This window comes from Gigantopelta aegis, chromosome 1 (assembly GCF_016097555.1).
Source record: "Gigantopelta aegis isolate Gae_Host chromosome 1, Gae_host_genome, whole genome shotgun sequence".
NCBI lineage: Eukaryota > Metazoa > Mollusca > Gastropoda > Neomphalida > Peltospiridae > Gigantopelta > Gigantopelta aegis.
This window is the reverse complement of record NC_054699.1, coordinates 25,185,257-25,204,379: the sequence shown is the minus strand read 5'-3', so window position 1 is coordinate 25,204,379 and position 19,123 is coordinate 25,185,257. Positions and strand designations below refer to the sequence as shown.

At 36.9% G+C, this 19,123-nt stretch overlaps 1 protein-coding gene across 10 annotated transcripts in view; it reads left to right on the top strand.

Annotated features, from left to right (window-relative positions):
• Positions 1 to 19,123, top strand: part of LOC121372738 (LIM and senescent cell antigen-like-containing domain protein 1) — a 66,482-nt gene that overhangs the window by 2,132 nt on the left and 45,227 nt on the right. For 2 of the 10 annotated variants that reach the window (XM_041499285.1, XM_041499283.1), the window contains exon 1: positions 13,420 to 13,478. The exons of 2 other annotated variants lie outside the window; for them this stretch is intronic. In XM_041499285.1, coding sequence (XP_041355219.1) covers positions 13,435 to 13,478 — 44 coding nt within the window. In that variant the 5' untranslated portion in view covers positions 13,420 to 13,434. Of the gene's footprint in view, positions 1 to 2,976; positions 3,289 to 10,976; positions 13,269 to 13,419; positions 13,479 to 16,762; positions 16,906 to 19,123 lie in introns of those variants that run through there. 6 more of the 10 variants (XM_041499272.1, XM_041499224.1, XM_041499241.1 and 3 more) reach the window with 5 other exon arrangements.

Below are 19,123 nucleotides of genomic sequence, written 5' to 3'. Positions count from 1 at the left end.
CTCACAAAATTGGGCACAGCAGAGACTTAATTTTGTCTTTTCTGAGTGCAGGAAGGTCGTTTTAGTTCAGTACTGTCATTAACAGCTGCTGTAGTTGTAAGAAATGCATCATCTTAAGTTATTTTAATCTAATTAAACTTAACATGTCAGTGATTTTAAGGTGAATATTTTGAGGTCAGCATGTTCGTACTTAATTTGGGTTTGATTATCTTGGGCATATATATGTATTTTTGGAAACTTTTTTATCACCTCGACTATATGCTAGTGTGCTGCAATGTACAGCCCTGTTTCCTTTCCTTAATTACAATTTATAACTAAGAAGTAACTATTACATATAAGTCCTGCATTGTACTCTATAGGCTACCTCATAGTACATAGATGCATGAAAGGGTGTGTGTGTATGAGAAAAGTGGGTGCGTATTTGAACTCTGTTTGGATATAGTTACCAAAACATATTTATTTTGTTTTATAGACACCATTCTAGAATAGAACCTCTCTGAACTGGATACCCCATGAAATTACCTTTCTTTTACTTGGTCCGTGGGTGTCTGGTTTAAAAGGGTGTCACTGTATAATGTATTTAGCGTAAATGCATCTAAATCATCTTGTCCCCACGAATACCACCATTATGAATTCAGTACATTGACTATGAGGTAGCATATAAAGAACAATGCAGGACTTGTATGTAATAGTTACTTGAAGTAACTGTTACATATAATTCCTGCATTGTTCTTTATGTGCTACCTCATAGCACATCTATGCATGAAAGGGTGTGTGTGTATGAGAAAAGTGGGTGTGTATTTGAACTCTGTTTGGATATAGTTACCAAAACATATTTATTTTGTTTTATAGACACCATTCTAGAATAGAACCTCTATGAACTGGATACCCCATGAAATTACCTTTCTTTTACTTGGTCCGTGGGTGTCTGGTTTAAAAGGGTGTCACTGTATAAATGTATTTAGCGTAAATGCATCTAAATCATCGTGTCCCCACGAATACCACCATTATGAGTACAGTACATTGACTATGAGGTAGCATATAAAGAACAATGCAGGACTTAATAATTATATGTAATAGTTACTTCAAGTAACTATTACATATATATACCGGCGTCGTTGTTAGGCCATCGGTCTACAGGCTGGTAGGTACTGGGTTCGGATCCCAGTCGAGGCGTGGGATTTTTAATCCAGATACCGACTCCAAACCCTGAGTGAGTGCACCGCAAGGCTCAATGGGTAGGTGTAAACCACTTGCACTGACCAGTGGTCCATAACTGGTTCAACAAAGGCCATGGTTTGTGCTATCCTGCCTGTGGGAAGTGCAAATAAAAGATCCCTTGCTGCTAATCGGAAAGAGTAGCCCATGTAGTGGTGACAGCGGGTTTCCTCTCAAAATCTGTGTGGTCCTTAACCATATGTCTGACGCCATATAACCGTAAATAAAATGTGTTGAGTGCATCGTTAAATAAAACATTTCCTTCTTTCTTTCTATTACATATATAAGTCCTGCATTGCAGGACTTAATAATTATATGTAATAGTTACTTCAAGTAACTATTACATATAAGTCCTGCATTGTTCTTTATATGCTACCTCATAGCACATCTTTACATGAAGGGGTGTGTGTGTGTATGAGAAAAGTGGGTGCGTACTTGAACTGTTTGGATATAGTTACCAAAACATATTTATTTTGTTTTATAGACGCCATTCTAGAATAGAACCTTTCTGAACCGGATACCTCATGAAATTACCTTTCTTTTACTTGGTCTGTGGGTGTCTGGTTTAAAAGGGTGTCACTGTCCCCACGAATACCACCATTACGAGTCCAGTACATTGACTATGAATATTAATTGAGCTACAGGAAATACTGTTCGTTAGTTTTCACCTTGTTTGGTCATGGTGGCAGGAAGTTGCTCATCGCCCTGTGTTGAAAGTGGTATTTATCACTCGGTCAGTGGTATGTATGTATTATTTGTATACAGGGTTAGGTACTACATGGTGATAGATATACATGTATGTAGATCTATATATCTATGGTATTGTGGATTTTGTATATTTGTTACCTTCCTAGTGAACATGTTGGGATGTCATTAAACATTATTTCATCTAAGGCTGGTGGATAACAACAATTCAAGAACTACATGTAAATGTGGATATATAAGAATCATCTTTCAAAGTGCAAGTTAGGAAGGAAAATGTTTTATTTAACGACACACTCAACTCATTTTATTTACGATTATATGGCATCAGACATATGGTTAAGGACCACACAGATATTGAGGGAGGAAAGCAGCTCTCGCCACTTCGTGGACTATTCTTTTCAATTAGCAGCAAGGGATCTTTTATATGCACCATCCCATAGACAGGATAGCACATTCCACAGCCTTTGATATACCATGCAGTCATTATACACTGGCTGGAGCGAGAAATAGAAAGTGCAAGTTAGATGATGATATGAGTTTTGTTGTGTTAATCAACCAAAATTGAAGCTTAATTATCTCGGAGGTTAGTTGAGAAAGGAAGCTCATTGCTGGCATGTACACCTCATCTATTTAAGTTATTATCAATCAGCAGTAAGGGATCGTTTTTGTGTTCAATCTTTTCTACAGGCATGATAGCACATACCACAGCTTTTGACATAGCTGTAACATGTTAGAGCATTGGCTGGAACCAAAAATAACACAACACATCCATTTCTCAAGAACTTGGTCCTACATGTATAACTGTATTGCATTTCAAACAGGTGCTCCCACTACTGGTATATAATCAAAGGCTGTGGTATATGCTATCCTATATATGTGATGGTGTATATATAAAATATCCCTTGCTACTAATGGAAAAATGTACCAGGTTTCCTCTAAGACTATATGTCAAAATTACCATATGTTTGACATCCAGTAGCCGATGTGTGATAAGTCAGTGTGCTTGAGTGGTGTCGTTAAACAAAACAAGCTTTAACTTTAACTTTCATACAGGTGCTCTAACTGCTGACTCTTGCATTCAGCTCCTCCATACAGTACTTTACTCTGGTAAAACTGCACAACATTGATCACGTTAAATTGCTGGCAGCCTTGTTGCACATGGTAATGTTTGTTAATGGTGTAATCAAGACCGAACCATTACCATTGTGTTACATCAGTAATTCCGCTGTTTTTGCTGGACATATTGTGCTGAATTGGGAGCAAAGCTATTAATATGGATGTTGGACAGATTGAAACAGATCTCGAAGTTGAAAGCAAAATAAATGTCACAGACACATCGAGTGAAACTGGAATCGTGCTTGGTGGGTAGGTACCTCTGTCAATATTTTATGTAACATTGAGATTTACATTATTAAAAGTTTTATTTAAATTCAAGCTGTTATTTCAGGTAAATATTTTATGTACTCTTGAAGCATAAAGAACAGCTTTTTTCCTCCTGACACAACATGCTTAATTTGTTAAAGGTTGAAAATCCAGTTTAAGTTATGTAAATATAAAATTAACAAATGATGAAACAGTTTATTAAACTTACCACTTTTTAACCATTTTAGATTTAGTTTTACAATATATACCGAACTGTTAAAGATTAAATATACTCGGATAAACTAAATGGGGGCATGAATTGCATGTTGCACCAGAGCAGTTGATGTGATCTTTGATAGTCAAAATAACCAGATTTTAATACCTTAGATCTGTTTGTAATTTTCATTAGTAAAATGTTATAGTTTGCTGGCTTTCTACTAGAAAATAATTTGAGGCTACATTATAAAAACAAAACCGATCATAATGTCCCTACTAGCATGCACTGGCATAAGAAATGGGGAGAGGGGCAAGGTGGCCACTTTTCAGATATTTTGCTTTATATTTGCTTTTAATAGTGTAAAAGTGTATAAATTAAAAGTTTGTACCCCCACACTTTTTGGCACCTTCCTACGCCACTGATAGGTGGTTATGGGTCTGAAACCTTTTGAAATATGACTGTACATTCATATACTTGACACATTTTAAACAGCAGTTCTCTTACTATAATCTATATGTATGTAAAAAAAATAAAAATTAAAACTCCATTAATTCTTAAGATTTTAGATATATAATTTTACCCTTTATATCCTCTGGCAGAAACTCTGTTTTGGGAATAGCAGGATTTCTAAATTTATGGGGAACACTTTTTTTTCACTGTTCCTGCTCTGTGATCATTAAAGGCATATTGTCACAGACCACTGACCTATTTAATGGTCTAACAAAGTATTACCAGAACAAAAATATTTTGATTCATCACTAAATGTACTTTATTCAACCATGACCGGCCTCGGTGGCGTCGTGGTTAGGCCATCAGTCTACAGGCTGGTAGGTACTGGGTTCGGATCCCAGTCGAGGCATGGGATTTTTAATTCAGATACCGACTCCAAACCCTGAGTGAGTGCTCTGCAAGGCTCAGTGGGTAGGTGTAAACCACTTGCACCTACCAGTGATCCATAACTGGTTCAACAAAGGCCATGGTTTGTGCTATCCTGCCTGTGGGAAGCGCAAATAAAAGATCCCTTGCTGCTAATCGGAAAGAGTAGCCCATGTAGTGGCGACAGCGGGTTTCCTCTCAAAATCTGTGTGGTCCTTAACCATATGTCCGTAAATAAAATGTGTTGAGTGCGTCGTTAAATAAAACATTTCTTTCTTTTTTCTTTATTCAACCATCTTCATAACCACCATATTCCATTTATTAATGATATTCTGTAAAAATAATTGAATTATGGCAATGGTCCATAATTCAAAAACTAAAATTGTCGAGAGGGTTGACATGGATTTCACTACATCATGGTTCAGTTAAGGTGATGCGATAGCTAGATTTGGTTTCCAACAATTAATGTAATTTTTATTTATTATCCATTTTTTGAAAAATAAGGTCCTTAAATCCGTGACGGTATGCCTTTAAAACCCATTAAAACAGTTTTTCTGTAATTATCATATGGTAATGGGGGATTATGTTACTGTATAATGGATAACAGACTTTTTGTTCCATGTTTTTGCCAACCCACTACTACTGTTTTAGAGAATTCTTAATGCAGGCATGTCCTGAATTTGGGATGGGACGTGGCCCAGTGGTAAAGCACTCACTTGATGCGCGGTTGGTCTATAGGGTGGGTGGGCTATTGGATTATTTTTCGTTCCAGCCAGTGCACCACAACTGATATATTAAAGGTTTTGGTATGTGCTATTCTGTCTGTGAGTGTGCATGTAAAAGTAATGAAAAAATGTAGCTTGTTTCATTTCTAAGACTATACATGTATGTGAAAATTACCAATTGTTTTACATCCAATAACCGATAATTAATAAATCAGTGTACTCTAGTGGTGTCGTTAAACAAAACAAACAAACTTTTTTTAATTCTGCAAAGGATATACATGTATGTAAGATCAGTTCATTTGTAGTGTTTCTGTCAGAAAGAAATTTTTGAGTATGGTGCTATGGAATTGAATGCAACAACAGTCAACATGTGGTATGAGGGGCCTCCCCTAGAAAGAAAACGGGTTACATTTACGGTTATGGTTAAGAAAATCATACAGTAATGATAAGAGTACCCGGTAATTAATTTTGTCAAAAGCCAAAAAATTTTTAATATGACGCCATACCCATTTTACCCTCCAGAGTTTTGTCACCTATGTTTGTAGACTCCGATAATGGGCACCGTTTCCCACCATTCTACAGAGCCTGTAATTTTTTTATTCCCAATTTTGGATTAAAAAATTCCCATTCTCAATGTACCAGGTAATTCTCATTCACTTGACAAACCTTCCCTCCCCAATAACATTTTGTAATACACAATAGATGTATTTATTTGAATAAACATAAGTACATGTATACACACACACACACAGATATATACATACATTACTTTTTTAATTCTAACTTAGCTTAATAAGAGGTTTTTGAAATGAAACTGAAATTCCCAATTTTTGGAAAACGACATTAAAATTCCCATTGTCAAAGCCATGGGTGTCAAGTCAAATTTTAGAAATAAAACTCTGCTCTCTGTCAGAAACCCTGGTACTAGTTATTTGTTATAAGTACCCGTGAAAAGAAATATATATGGCACTTGCAACTTTGAGATTCCAACAAATTAGTACATGCATGTATAAATATTACTATCAGGGGAAGTAACTCCTCAAGGCTTGATGATCCGATTTTATAATACTGGCATGTATTTTACTTTTTAATGTAGCTCTGTGCTTTATGTTTATTGATAACATATTCCAACAGAAATAGTATGGCCACAGGTCATTTGCTTGGCCAAAATCATGAAATATTTCTCCACATGTACATGCAGTCTGCAGTTTGACAGTGATTATTTTATTGCCGACAGCTCTGTATACAGAGGCAATTGAATTGTTAGACTGAATTTGATAGGGGAGAACATGTAGTTTGTAAACATGTGTAACTTGTTAACATTGAAGGCATCTTTGTGGTAATTCTAGCCCATGCAAATGTAGTACGTTTAGTGTAAAATGGGCTTACTCTGGCCAGGTTTAGTGTGTGTGTTCGTTTAAACCAATATCCAGGGAGAAAGAGCTTGACAACAGGCATTGTCCTTTTCAGGATGTGTTGCCCCCAGACAGGCAAAGGTGCATAAAAAAAATTGTGTATCTTCATGATTGTCAACAGCCTGTTTGCCATGCTCACAAAATTTGGTATTTCTTTTCAACTAACTATTTTATAAAGTAGGTCTTTCAGGAGCCTAGCTTCCATATACATGTATGCAGGTACTCAGCTGCCTACCACCTGAGATTACAAATATATATATTTTAAAATTAAAATATATGATGTAAATGCGTGTATGTTCTATGCCAATAGCGTTTTATTGCATTGCCAAAAAAGTGCGTACCGCCTGAAAATCCCAAGCTAGCCCCCTGCAGCTGATAATTACGAAAATGATCATTTTGTTTGTACATTGCCAGTTAATTTTCATTTCTCGAAGGCCTTTTAAGTTTCATGTACATTATGCCTGATAATTTGTCTCACAGATGCCAGGGGTGGAATTTAGTTCAGATGGTAAAGCGCTTGCTTGAGGTGCTTGGGTCATAGGATCAAACCCCCTCGGTGGACTCGATATGTTTTTTCCCATCTCAAGCAGTGCCCCACAACTGGTATATCAAAGGCTGTGGTATGTGCTATCCTGTCTATGGGGAACTCCAAAGTGTATATATGTAGATTCTTGGGTGTTAATGGAAAAATTCAGCTGGTCTCTTCTAAATTACTACTCCGTCTTCGCCAGAGAAGGTGAGTGTTCACTCCCATTCTCCTACACGCTCACCTGGAAGGTTTTAGGACAGTGGCAAATTGATCTCCTTGCAATATTTAATATTTTTAATGAATATCATTTGTGATTGCTTGCCTGGCATAATTTAAGGAACTAACCTGCCTGTGGGAAGGGCAAATAAAAGATCCCTTGCTGCCTGTCGTAAAAGAGTAGCCTATGTTTCCTCTAAAAACAGTGTCAGAATGACCATACGCTTGACGTCCATTAGCCGATGATAAGCTAAAAAATCAGTGTGCTCTAGTGGCGTCGTTAAATAAAACAAACTTTACTTTTCATTTAAGGAAAGTTTTATCCTCTGCTTACTTTGAAGGGCAGGATGTAGTCCAATGGTAAAGTGCCCGCCTGATGCATCGTCGGTCTGTGATCGATCCCCGTTGGTGGACCCATTGTGCTATTTTTCTTTCCAGCCAGTGCACCACAACTGGTATATCAAAGACCGTGGTTTGTGCTATCCTGTCTATGGTGTATATAAAAGATCCTTTGCTACTAATAGAAAAATGTAGCAGGTTTGCTCTCTAAGACTATATGTCCAGTAAGATTCTACTGACAGAACTAAATCGATTGATCCCCATCGTTGGGCCCATTGGGCTATTTCTCGTTGCAGCCAGTGCACCACGACTGGTATACCAAAGGACATGGTATGTACTACCCTGTCTGTGAGATGATGCATATAAGAGATCCCTTGCTGCTAATCGAAAAGAATAGCCCATGAAGTGGCGACAGCGGGTTTCCTCTCTCAATATCTGTGTGGTCCTTAACCATATGTCTGATGCCATATAACCGTAAATAAAATGTGTTGAGTGCGTCATTAAATAAAAAAATTCTTTCTTTCTTTTTTCTTTATATATTTGCATATGGCGTCATATCCGTTTTACCCTCTAGCAGAAATCCTTCCCCCCCCCCCCCCCTCTTTGTAGTGCTTACATGTCCTCTTGGTTAGCAAAAAGAAAAGATGAAGACATGTGCAGTGTACATGTATGCAATAGGTATACATACCTGTATATGGTTACTCTTATTTGACTTATTTTGTGCTTGTGGTACAACGTACAAGTATAATTCTGTATAGCTGGGTGGGGAACACGTCACCTGCCTCAATCCAGTTCACGGAAAGAATGTTTACAATGCAGATAATGTTTGACATTGTGTTGATTTATAAAGGCGTAATTTCACAGTGTCTGCACTCTGCTCAGCAAGGCGTGGTTTTGTTGTTAACGTTCAAGCTATTGAATTAAAGCATTTCATTTTAATTATTGATTTTGTGTGTAATCCCAGAACAGTTGGATGTGTGTTTGAGTTTGTTTTGTGTTGGTGATGTGTCTGTCAAAGTGATACATGGATTGTTGTTCATAGAATGGGCGGGGCGTAACCCAGTGGTAAAGCGCTCGCTTGATGTGGGGTCGATTTTGAATCGATCCCCGTCGGCAGACTCATTGGGCTATTTCTCGTTCCAGCCAGTGCACTACAACTGGTATATTAGCTGTATAAAGTAAAGTTTGTTTTATTTAACGACGCCGCTAGAGCACATTGATTTTTTTATTAGCTGTATGTGCTATCCTGCCTGTGGGAAGTGCATATAAAAGATCCCTTGCTGCATTAGAAAAAATGTTGTGGGTTTCCTCTGTTGACTACGAGTCAGAATTACCAAATGTTTGACATCCAATAGCCGATGATTAATTAATCAATGTGCTCCAGTGGTGTCGTTAAACAAAACAAACTTTATTTGTTGTTCATAGAATGCTGGCATGTGTATGACCATCAGTGATACCAAATGGTGATCTGTTTTTTTCAGAAGTTTAAATGGGTTTTTTTTGTTTAACAATACCACTGGACCACATTGGCTATTGGATGTCAAACATATGGTCATTTTGACATTCGTAGAAAGGAAACCTGCTTCATTTTTCCATCAGTAGCAAGGGATCTTTTATATGCACCATCCCACAGACAGGATAGCACACACCATGGCCTTTATATACCAGTCACGGTGGACTGGTTGGAACAAGAAATAGCCCAACGGGCCCACCGATGGGGATCAATCTTAGACCAACCGTGCATCAAGAGAGCACTTTACCACTGGGCTACATCCTGCCCCCATGACCAAATTGTGATCTGTCTTTTCACAAGTTTAAAGGGTTTTTTTTGTTCAACGACACCACTAGAGCATATTGATTTATTAATCATTGGCTATTGGATGTCAAACATTTGGAAATTCTGTTAGACTCATAGTCTTAGACGGGAAACACTGCATTTTCCTATTAGTAGCAAAACAATCTTTTATCATCCAACAGACAGGACAGCACATACCACATCCTTTGATATAATGAACATCAGTGATACCAGGTGGTGATCTGTCTTCTCATAAGTCTTGAGGTGTGGGATTTAGTTCTGTCAATAGAATACTTTCACTCGTAACAGTTGCCCATGACTCTGAGATGTCTCTTGCATCAAAAGCCATGGTATGTAATGTCATGTCTTTGGGAAGTTCATATAAAGGACACATTGCTGCTTTCTTTCGTAGGTGTTGCCTATGTGGTAGCAGAAGGCTTGTTCTCGTCCTGTTTCATATAAAGGACACATTGCTGCTTTTTTTCGTAGGTGTTGCCTATGTGGTAGCAGAAGGCTTGTTCTCGTCCTGTTTCATATAAAGGACACATTGCTGCTTTCTTTCGTAGGTGTTGCCTATGTGGTAGCAGAAGGCTTGTTCTCGTCCTGTTTCATATAAAGGACACATTGCTGCTTTCTTTCGTAGGTGTTGCCTATGTGGTAGCAGAAGGCTTGTTCTCGTCCTGTTTCTTTTGACAAAGTGTTGAGAGACCATATGTAATTTAAAAAATTTGTGTCTTGAAATAAATATTCCTTTCCTTTCACACAAATGTTGTTGCAAATAAATATCAGTATATTGTCGGACCCATTCAGGAACACTGAGCAAATGTTACCAAACTTGCAGTGAGGCAAAAATACTAGTGATTTAATTTACCAACAGCATGACAAAGTCAGCTAGTGCGCCATGACTGGTACCTGTACCAGGTATATAAAAATCTCGCCATGGTGTGTATTATCTCGTCCATGGGGGGGGGGGGGGGGGGGGGGGGGGGTGGTTTGAGGAGTAACTGCTCCCCTAGCTTAGATTATGGGAATCATGATAATACCATATTGAGCACTGATATTTAATCCTTTTGTAGAACTATTTTCATAAAAATTTGGGGAGCTAAAGTTACTCTTCTGAAATGTCCTCGGAGGGGGGGGGGGGGGATTAATTGGGAGCCAGATTAATAGCTCCCTTTAAGGAGTGAGGTCTGAATATTATAGGTACGTGTTGGACACCAAATAGTTGCAGGATAAAATTGTTCTTACAGGTACATGTACAGTGTAGGTGATATTAAAATAGCTTCCAATACCATTTTCAGAATTTATTACATGTATATATAACCATAGAGTGCATAATTTAAAACCAGTGGCAGAATCAACAAGCCATTACGGGATTATAGTTTATGCAATATAAGAAGTGGGTCACATTGAATAGGGTGGGCCGTATACATTTGTCCTCAGGTTATTATTGTACCTGTGTGTGTACTCAAGCGTGTGTGTGCTAGCAAAATGGAATGCTCCAGTCTAAAGGTCTGGCCAACCACTGGAACAAGGCGCGTGTCAGTAATTCATTGTTGATGACACTCGAGAAGAACATCGTATGACAGTGTTGGGACGTCAAATGCTACCACATGGTGAAAAGACAAAACGCACTGACAACACGTGCTGTCGGTTTACGTAAACTGTTCCATAACAGTCAACAGGGTATTGTTAATGTTGGTGCAGGTTCTCGGTTTCATGTCGCTTGCTTATGTATAGGACATGTTTGGAATTGTAAAGAACTTCAGGACAACTGTATGACTTAGTGATAACACAGGTGGAATGAAATTTTAACTGTGCAGTAACAAGTTTATTGTACATTTAGTTTGTGGTGTGCATAAAAGACAAAGACAGTTGTAAATAACTTGAGGACAATTGTATGAATTAATAACAGCACAGGTGGAATGAAATTTTAACTGTGCAGTAATAAAGTTATTGCACATGTTTAGTTTGTGGTGTGCTTAAAAGACAAAGACAATTATGTATAACTTGAGGACAGCTGTTTGAGTTAATCACAGATGAAGGGGAATAGAATTTAACAGCATTAATAGAAGTATTGCATATCTTCAGTTCTTGTGTTGCTTAAGACGACAAGAATTACAGCATGGACTACTTGTCGTATGTGGATTAAATTTCAGCTGTGACTTAATAAAGTCAGGTTTGAATTTGTTATCTGTTTTTTATCTTGAGACATCTTGATTTGTCAACAACGATTACGATAGGACTGTCCTGTTAATTGATTATGGAACATGTGTGAATTAATATCAACTGCATTATTCAAGACTGGGTTTTTAGTTTTGACATATCTTTATAACAAGGACACATTTTGAGTTGTAAAGACCCACAAGGACTATTATGTGAACTAAAATGAACTGCATTTTAAAGTTCATGTAGGTTTTGAGTTCTCTTATTTCACATTTATAATGAGAACCTGCTTTGAATTGTAAACAAACAAGAGACTATCATATGAACTGTGATACCTGTTTTAAGTAAAAATAACCTGCATTAAATATTCGTGCAGATTTTCACTTTTCGTATCTGCCCTTTAAAAAAACAAGGACATGTTTTGAACTGTAAACAACCAAAAGGACTATCATATATGAACTGATTGCAGCATGTGTGTGGAGTAAGAAATTCACGGCGCATGATTGATTGATCGTCTGAACACTGACAAAGACCGTTTATTATTAAGAGACCTTTCACCCAGCCTGGTTATAGCTGGAAGGGACAACAAACAGCCACGCTCTATCGGGGTGAAGACAAGAGGAAAATAGAGTCTGAATATTCACACCTTCACTGCCATAAAACGTAAACAGGTTATAAAAGAAGCTACTACGGTTGTCTTTTCAAGTTTGATTCAAGAAATGTTTTTGAAGACACTATCTTTTCAAGTGAGATTCAAGACAGTTTTTGTGGAAAAGCCTTTACCTTTGTGCATCACTTTGGATATTATTCGGGTGTCAGGAATATGAATATTGAAAGATTTGTGCCATGTATTGTCATTTTCATATTAAATTGAAGTATCTACAGTTGTATTCTTGAGGAAGATTTATATGCATTTGTATATGTATACTGTTGCAGAAAAATCAGTGATCAAGAATATAGTCATTTAAACTTTATAGTGCATCTTTCTGTTCTGCCTGGTGGAAGCAGTTCAGTTTGAATTTCGTTCTTACAGGGAATTTAACTGTAATGGCAGTTGTATGACAAGGACAAGAAAGGATTTATTACCTATTAAACTGAATCGAATCTGTTCAGTGAAAGTACATTGTATGTGTTAAGCAAAAAGGGGCATACTCACATCCAGAAGATCCTGAATCAGTCTATTCTTTGAATAGATACATTGTGCATGTACTGATGCATGCAGAGTGATAGTAATACCACCCATACACTGAATCGGTCTGTTTTGTGAACGTACATTGTTCATATACTGGTAATCAAACGGGCAGTTGCACCAGAAAAAAAGAAGAAGAAACAATCATTTCAGTGAATCTATATTCACAGCTTCCTGAATTGGTACTTTTTGTGAATGTACATTGCAGCCATCAGCAGAAGGATACATTCACCAACAAACTAAACTAAAATACTTGATAAAACAAAAAATACTGCTTTGAAAACAAACTTTTAGTGCATTTGTTGTCAGTTGTGGAAAATATATTTGTTTTAAAATGGCAAAGACTTCGCGACTGAATACCGGTAGAGGATTTAAACTGCAGGGGTTGGACGAGACTACGGAGAGTCCGCTGTTCCAGAGGCGAAGAATTGCACACACTCAAGATGAGCCTGGAACCCCTCTTGATGAGGCCATGGCTGCCCTTAGTTTTATCAGTCAGGATGGTGCTGTTAAAAGGTAATCACTTTAATATTTTAATAAAACACACTCACGATGAGTCTGGAATACTTCTAGACAAGGCCATGACGGCTCTTAGTCAGGACGGTGCTGTTAAAAGGTAATCACTTTAATACTTTTAATAAAACACACTCACGATGAGTCTGGAACCCCTCTTTATGAGGCCATGGCTGCCCTTAGTTTTATCAGTCAGGATGGTGCTGTTAAAAGGTAATCACTTTAATATTTTAATAAAACATGCTCATGACATGGTGAGCCTGTAACAAGGTAATCACTTTAACGGTGTACGAGATTAACGGTATCCTGATATCCCGGGGATACCAGAATTTAATTTTGGATACCAGACTTCAAGAACCCAGTATCCCACCGGGATACCATATAATGTTGTTTTTTGTTTTATTAATCCTGCGTTTTAATTTTTTCGCTGAAACAATGAAAGTCGTCATTTACTGGGGAAGTTAAGTAACAGTATGTTCGAGCTCGTACCCAGTCCAATGCTATGTTGTAACAATATCTCCCCCAACTCGTACCCAGTCTAATGCTACACTGGAGAAATAGCGACATAGCAATAGTCTGAGAACTGCTAAGTCGCTATTGTTTTTGTTGGATGTTTCCCCCCTACAAATTTTATTTGGGGTAATGATTCCACATCTGCAGAAATTTATACAGGTAGGTTTATTATTAGTAATGTCAGAAACACTTGTAGATTACTGCTAGAAATTAATTTATGTTAGCATTACTCAAAAATAGATGCAGCAAATTGTTTTGCCGATTCCGTTTGAGGGTGTATACTACCAAATCAAATCCCATAGACGACAATAGTAACATATTTGGCTAAAACTCCTACCTGCAATGTATCAACCAACATAAACGCCACGGATATAAATACTACCACCCCTTACACTTAAAGTGAATCAGAAAAAAATGGGGGTCAAGCTGCTCATTTCTGAGATAACGGGTAGCGTCTATGACTACCCTAGTTTCGCACAAAATTCAAGTACTTTTTTTTACAGGTACCCCATACATGTTTCAAGCACAAGGCTACTTGACACATTGGTACTAGATGAAATAAAATTGCACATTTTTTTTACCCAGATGAAACTATTATTTTTTACAACCAACACACTCACATTTATAACCAATCACAGGACTTGTGGTGTTCACTTCTCTATCAAAAGTTGGGTGCACCTCGAACTTTGACCCAGCCGGAAGTTATTTGGTTTAGTACTACCTATACTGATAACATACATTTTTCAAAAAGTGTCCAGCTATGTGTCTTTATGACAACCAGGATCTGGTGTATTCTGACATAAACTGACAACCTCACTGAAACTGTTGTTTCTACAGTGCAACCTAATATAATGTACACCTCAAAAAGCATATATATTGCATATAGTTTTGTACAAATGCAATATGTCATATTAAACAACAAAATGTTTTAAAACAACAAAGATAGTCAGAGTACCTCTACCCCTTTAAAGAATTCCATTAAAACACATGCACTTGATTCACCCCTAGATTATGAAGACCTTAACAGGCACATCGAAGAAATATCAGTATTAAAAAAATACACTGGCTGAGGAAGGAAACACAAACATGACTGTACCTGTATGAAGTAATGACTTAATGTCCTGAACATTAGTGTTGGGAGGAAATCCTGTATGCTGGGTGTGGGTGTCTTCAAGTTACCAGGTGTGGGAATTTCAAATCCATCGGCCATGCTGATTTTCATAATGAACCATCAAAACTATTGGCAGCCACCAATATTCCTGACTATATTTTATTTATAGCCTACTGTAGTTGGAGGTTTTAATAGTTGTGATATCTGGAATAATCATGCAGCTTTAACACATTTATTTTTGATTAATTACTGAAAAAAACTATTTTTAAATGACAAAATTACCCGAACATCTATTTTCTTGCCTTATTTTCTAATCCGGATGAATACAATATGTACATTAGATGTATTCCTACAATCTGTAATCCAGCATTTTATTTAGCTAGTAACATTAGGTAATACAGCTTTAACAATAAAATAAATTATCAACTTAATCCAAGGCAGATAATCAAATCTGAAAAAATTGGTTCTGAATCTAGTATAAACTCAAAATGCTTTTCATGAGAGCTAACAAAGTGATTATTAAAAAAAAAAAATGATTTGGAGATCTAAGTATATGTTTAACAACCTTATTGTTATGTACAAATAAGAACAGAAGGCACAATAGTGACAACAAATTTAATTATGTTTTCGGTAAAGTTTTTCTTCAAATATACTTTAAATTTTGCATAAAACTACAAATTTGTCTAAAATATAACTTACCACCCTATAAATATGTCAAAATGACAATAAAAATCAACTTCTTTACAAATTTGAGTTTTCAGAATTTCATACATAAACAATTAACAATGTTAATGGAAACTAAAGACATTAACCCACTATTGGCACATGCTATTTTTAATATAAAAATAAATTGCTATTAAAATCTTAGTTCAGGTTGCCTATATATAATACCATATTTAAGAGCAGTTGTATATGGCAAGTCAAATACCATGTAAAAAGAAATTATTGAAATCTTTACAGTATGAATTATAGGCCAAAACCAACTTTTCTTCAGTGCTAACTTTGATTCAAACTCCATTCAGAGCCATGTACAGCTAGTATTGTCAAGGTCAAGGTCATTGTGAACTTGCATGATCGAGTGATGGCTAATTAATCAACCAGTATAGTTTAATTAAATAAAATGACAAAATCATAATATTTTTTATTATGCACTGAATATGTGCTATATGTGCTACCAAATCAAATCCCATAGACGACAATAGTAACATATTTGGCTAAAACTCTTACCTGCAACGTATCAACCGACATAAACTCCACGGATATAAATACTACCACCCCTTACACTTAAAGTGAATCAGAAAAAAATTGGGGTCAAGCTGCTCGTTTCTGAGATAACGGGTAGTGTCTATGACTACCCTAGTTTTGCACAAAATTCGAGTACTTTTTTTTACAGGTACCCCATACATGTTTCAAGCACAAGGCTACTTGACACATTGGTACTAGATGAAATAAAATTGCACATTTTTTTTACCCAGATGAAACTATTATTTTTTACAACCAACACACTCACATTTATAACCAATCACAGGACTTGTGGTGTTCACTTCTCTATCAAAAGTTGGGTGCACCTCGAACTTTGACCCAGCCAGAAGTTATTTGGTTTAGTACTACCTTGATTGTGAATTTCACGAATTCCGCGATGTCGATTGCGGCTTAATGAGAACAGTGCCGTCCAAGTTTGTTACGATGTTATTTATGAATTTCATTTAAGTGGGATACTAAATTCTCAGGTGGGATACCAGATTTTGAAATGTTAGTATCCAACTGGGATACTGCCCCAATTTTTTAATCTCGAACACTGTTTAATATTTTAATAAAACATGCTCATGACATGGTGAGCCTGGAACACGGTAATCACTTTAATATTTTAATAAAACATGCTCATGACATGGTGAGCCTGGAACAAGGTAATCACTTTAATACTTTAATAAAACACACTCAAGATGATTCTGGAACCCCTCTCGATGAGGCCATGGCTGCCTTTATTTTTATCAGTCAGGACGGTGCTGTTAAAAGGTAATCACTTTAATACTTTAATAAAACACACTCATGATGAGTCTGGAACCCCTCTCGATGAGGCCATGACTGCCCTTAGTTTTATCAGTCAGGACAGTGCTGTTAAAAGATTTATACTTTAATAAAGCAAACTCACGATGAGTCTGGAACCCCTCTTGATGAGGCCATGGCTGCCCTTAGTTTTATCAGTCAGGGCAGTGGTGTTAAAAGGTAATCATTTTAATACTTTAATAAAACACACTCACGATGAGTCTGGAATACTTCTAGACAAGGCCATGACGGCTCTTAGTTTTATCAGTCAGGATGGTGTTGTTAAATGGTAATCACTTTAATACTTTAGTAAAACACTCACGATGAGCCTGGAATACTTCTAGACAAGGCCATGACGGCTCTTAGTTTTATCAGTCAGGATGGTGTTGTTAAATGGTAATCACTTTAATACTTTAGTAAAACACTCACGATGAGCCTGGAATACTTCTAGACAAGGCCATGACGGCTCTTAGTTTTATCAGTCAGGATGGTGTTGTTAAATGGTAATCACTTTAATACTTTAATAAAACACACTCACGATGAGTGTGGAATACTTCTAGACAAGGCCATGACGGCTCTTAGTTTTATCAGTCAGGATGGTGTTGTTAAATGGTAATCACTTTAATACTTTAATAAAACACACTCACGATGAGTGTGGAATACTTCTAGACAAGGCCATGACGGCTCTTAGTTTTATCAGTCAGGATGGTGTTGTTAAATGGTAATCACTTTAATACTTTAGGGCGTAACATAGCCCAGTGATAAAGCATTCACCTGATGCACGGTCAGTCTAGGATCGATCCCCATCGGTGGGCTCATTGGGCTATTTCTCATTCCAGCCAGTGCACCTTGACTGGTATAGCAAAGGCTATGGTATGTGCTATCCTGTCTGTGGGATGGTGCATACACTTCATATAAAAGATCCCTTGCTACTAATTAATGGAAAAAATGTAGCAGGTTTCCTCTGTAAGAGTATATGTCAGATTTACCAAATGTTTGACATCCACTAGCTAATGATTAATAGATCAGTTAGCTCTAGTGGTGTCATTAAATTTTTTATCTTTTTTAATACTTTAATAAAAGCACTAACCTTTAGGATGGGTGGAGGGGGTTGTAAAGGATTGACATATCAATGGAAATCGTGTTTTCTGTATATATACAGGTATGTAAATGGTAAAACCTGGCCTTGTGCTTATAATATGTTTAGAGTCTAGGCTGGTGACTGCATGCATAATAATGAAGTCTGAGATTTTAACATCATGGCAACACCATATAAACTGTACATGTTTGTGTGCGACATTATTAGAAATTTGAGTTTAGACACTAAACATTTTTTAATTTAGGCTCTGGCTTGTCCATTGGTGCCTGAGACAGAAACAAATGAAAAAAAAAAAAAAAATTATACATGAGGCACAAAGCTTCACCAGGTGGTTCTCCCTGGAGGAAAATTAGCCATTGCACTTCAGTAAGGCCGACTTTTTCATCAAATTAAACAAAGATGCTTGAATCTGAATAACAAGGTTTATTCATATTTATTTAGCATTACTACATGTGCCAAACCTGCAGCTACATGTAACTAGGGTTACAAACGAATCGCTATGTATTATTATTTGGATTACAATAAATATATTTTGAGTAGAATCATCAATGTAGGAAATACACGGTGAAAAGCTTTTAGGCTAGCTAATTTTACCGGAACATCTCTAGTAATTTTTGCCCATCATTCAGGGTGAGGGTAGGGTGGGGCGAGGCAGTTGAACCCTTACCCGACCTTCCCCTGATGTAATTATCAGTTGACTTGTCCGGTCAGACAAGTTTGTTACAACGGTCAACACAAGCATTCTTACATTTAGATCGAGCCTTGTAAATCTTGTTACAGGATTTATTTTTTTCTCTTTAGATGTTTCATTTCCAGTGCTAAATATCATGTTTTATGGTAGGCATTAGATGGACATTCAACACAGATCAGTTCACTCATTTTCATTGTCAGCCGAGAGTCGTCTTCCGATGGTAATGTAACCCTATCTGCTTGGACTCTGATATATAGAACTGTAAGCAGTTGGCACAGTGTTTAACTGGACAAAAGAACTGGTCTTGCAACTCTGGGTTTACTTGTTTGTGAACAACGCAGACTGATAAAAGATACACAAAAACTACAGTAGTCTTTACAATAGAGACATTCTCAGAA